This window comes from Pyrus communis, chromosome 16, assembly GCF_963583255.1.
Source record: "Pyrus communis chromosome 16, drPyrComm1.1, whole genome shotgun sequence".
In the NCBI taxonomy this organism is placed as follows: Eukaryota; Viridiplantae; Streptophyta; class Magnoliopsida; order Rosales; family Rosaceae; genus Pyrus; species Pyrus communis.
The window spans coordinates 14,606,007-14,607,819 of NC_084818.1; the positions used below are offsets into that span (position 1 = coordinate 14,606,007).

The following is a 1,813-nucleotide window of genomic DNA, read 5'->3' on the forward strand; positions in this document are numbered from 1 at the left end:
GAGAAATTAATAGAACATTTGATAGATGTCTGACATTGCAACAAATTTGTAAGATGAGGTATGACATTGTAATTTTTAAAATATGAGGTATGAGATTGTGGTTCAATCAATAGTTGAGGTAGTTTTGTGTAATTTACCTTTTGGTTTTCTGCCTTTTGTCTCTTTGCTTTCCAAAATACATGTTGCACTCTTTCATAATTTAAATTATAAATAATAAGTCATTAAATACTACAGTTTAGTAGTATTCCTCTTTACTTGTAAGTGTAAGGTCTTAAGTTCGATATTTGCCAAATGCAAATTTGGTAATAAATTAATTAGTCAATTAATCCTCTCCTATAGAGCTATAACATTTGATTGAACTTGAAGTTGGATATGGTTGATATGCTATTTGGGAAGCAACTGAAGCACGTACGCTTCCCCCATTGTTCACCTACAATTGTGTGCCCTTGACTTGCCCATAAATTTCAGCTTTTCAACTTCCATACATATCTTGTAATTAGATGAATATTTGAAAAGATAAAGGATAAAACAAAATAAAGAGAACCCCTCGCAAAAACAACCAATAATAACAAGAATCAAACTTTTTCCCACTAAATGGAGTTGGCTTAAGTTTTCAGAGTCTTCCCCCTAAACCCTTCAAAAAAACAAACAGGCCAAAAAAAATGAAAAAGATGAGAGAAGTTAACACAGGTACATAGTCAATCCAATACCAAGGAAAATAATAGCACTACCTACTTGGTTCGTCACCAACCCACTAAATTAATGCAAGTCCAATGACCATTTTAGTACTGGCTTGCGTGCATGAGTCGAAGCATTCTTTTGCGTTGGATTGGTTTTGAATTTAGAACCAATGTCTTTAGGGAGGTGAACCAACTATTTCTTTTTCTTTTTCCCGCTTCCTCCAACCACAACTCATCAAACTTAAGCACTAAGAGACTTCCCCCCATTTTCCCTATAAATACCCAAAGGCACTTTCTACTCTTCACAACAACAAACAACATTTTAAGAGATTATCTAGCAACTCCTCATCAAAGCTTTACTTTCATCACAAGTTCAACCATGGTTTTCCCCAAGATTTTCTTCCTTCTGTTTTCGGTGGCAGTGCTATCACTTTCAAGCGTCCATATGAGCCAAGCAGCTCGTCACCTTTTGGACACGCCAGCAGCTCCACCGCCAGCACTACCCTTCCCTACCATCCCATCTCTGCCGAAGACCACATTGCCGCCGTTGCCTTCAATGCCAACTCTTCCCAAGATGACATTGCCTCCGTTGCCTTCATTGCCAACACAGCCCAAGGCCACCTTGCCATCCCTGCCCTCTAACCCATTGCCTACTCTTCCAACTGCTCTTCCTCCAATGCCAAGCTCTCAAATTCCATCTTTGCCAAAATCAGCAATGCCCACTCTTCCCACAACACTACCTCCATTGCCAGCCAACCCACTGCCATCATTTCCCACAACAATCCCTTCAATCCCAACTATTCCATCAACTATTCCAAGCATTCCATTCCTCTCCCCACCCCCATCAAACTAAACCACCGGAGATGATCACATATATAACCGCCATGGTTCTCCTTGCTTACTACACTACTACTATCGGATTTCTTGGATGTGCTGTACGGTGGCTTATTAATTACTCTATGTTATTGTTCTGGAGAGCTTGTGCGGATGTTTAATTTTCATGATTCCCGTTTTCTTTTTCTTGTTCTTTTTAGTTTTTGGGTTTATATGTTCTGGATATGTTTATTGTTGTGTTTGTGATTGTATTTTCTTGATTATACTTTAATAAAACATTTATTGAATTAATCTTACCA

General features: G+C 38.4%; 1 protein-coding gene across 1 annotated transcript; it reads left to right on the top strand.

Annotated features, from left to right (window-relative positions):
- The first annotated feature begins 1,059 nt into the window (after positions 1-1,059).
- Positions 1,060-1,533, top strand: LOC137719862 (protein PELPK2-like). Its single transcript, XM_068458862.1, has one exon. It carries the CDS (start codon positions 1,060-1,062, stop codon positions 1,531-1,533), a length of 474 nt encoding a protein of 157 aa, XP_068314963.1.
- The last annotated feature ends 280 nt before the right edge of the window (positions 1,534-1,813 follow it).

Excerpts from the sequence above, each read along its gene's own strand:
- LOC137719862 (XM_068458862.1), top strand. The coding sequence starts at position 1,060 with ATGGTTTTCCCCAAGATTTTCTTCCTTCTGTTTTCGGTGGCAGTGCTA.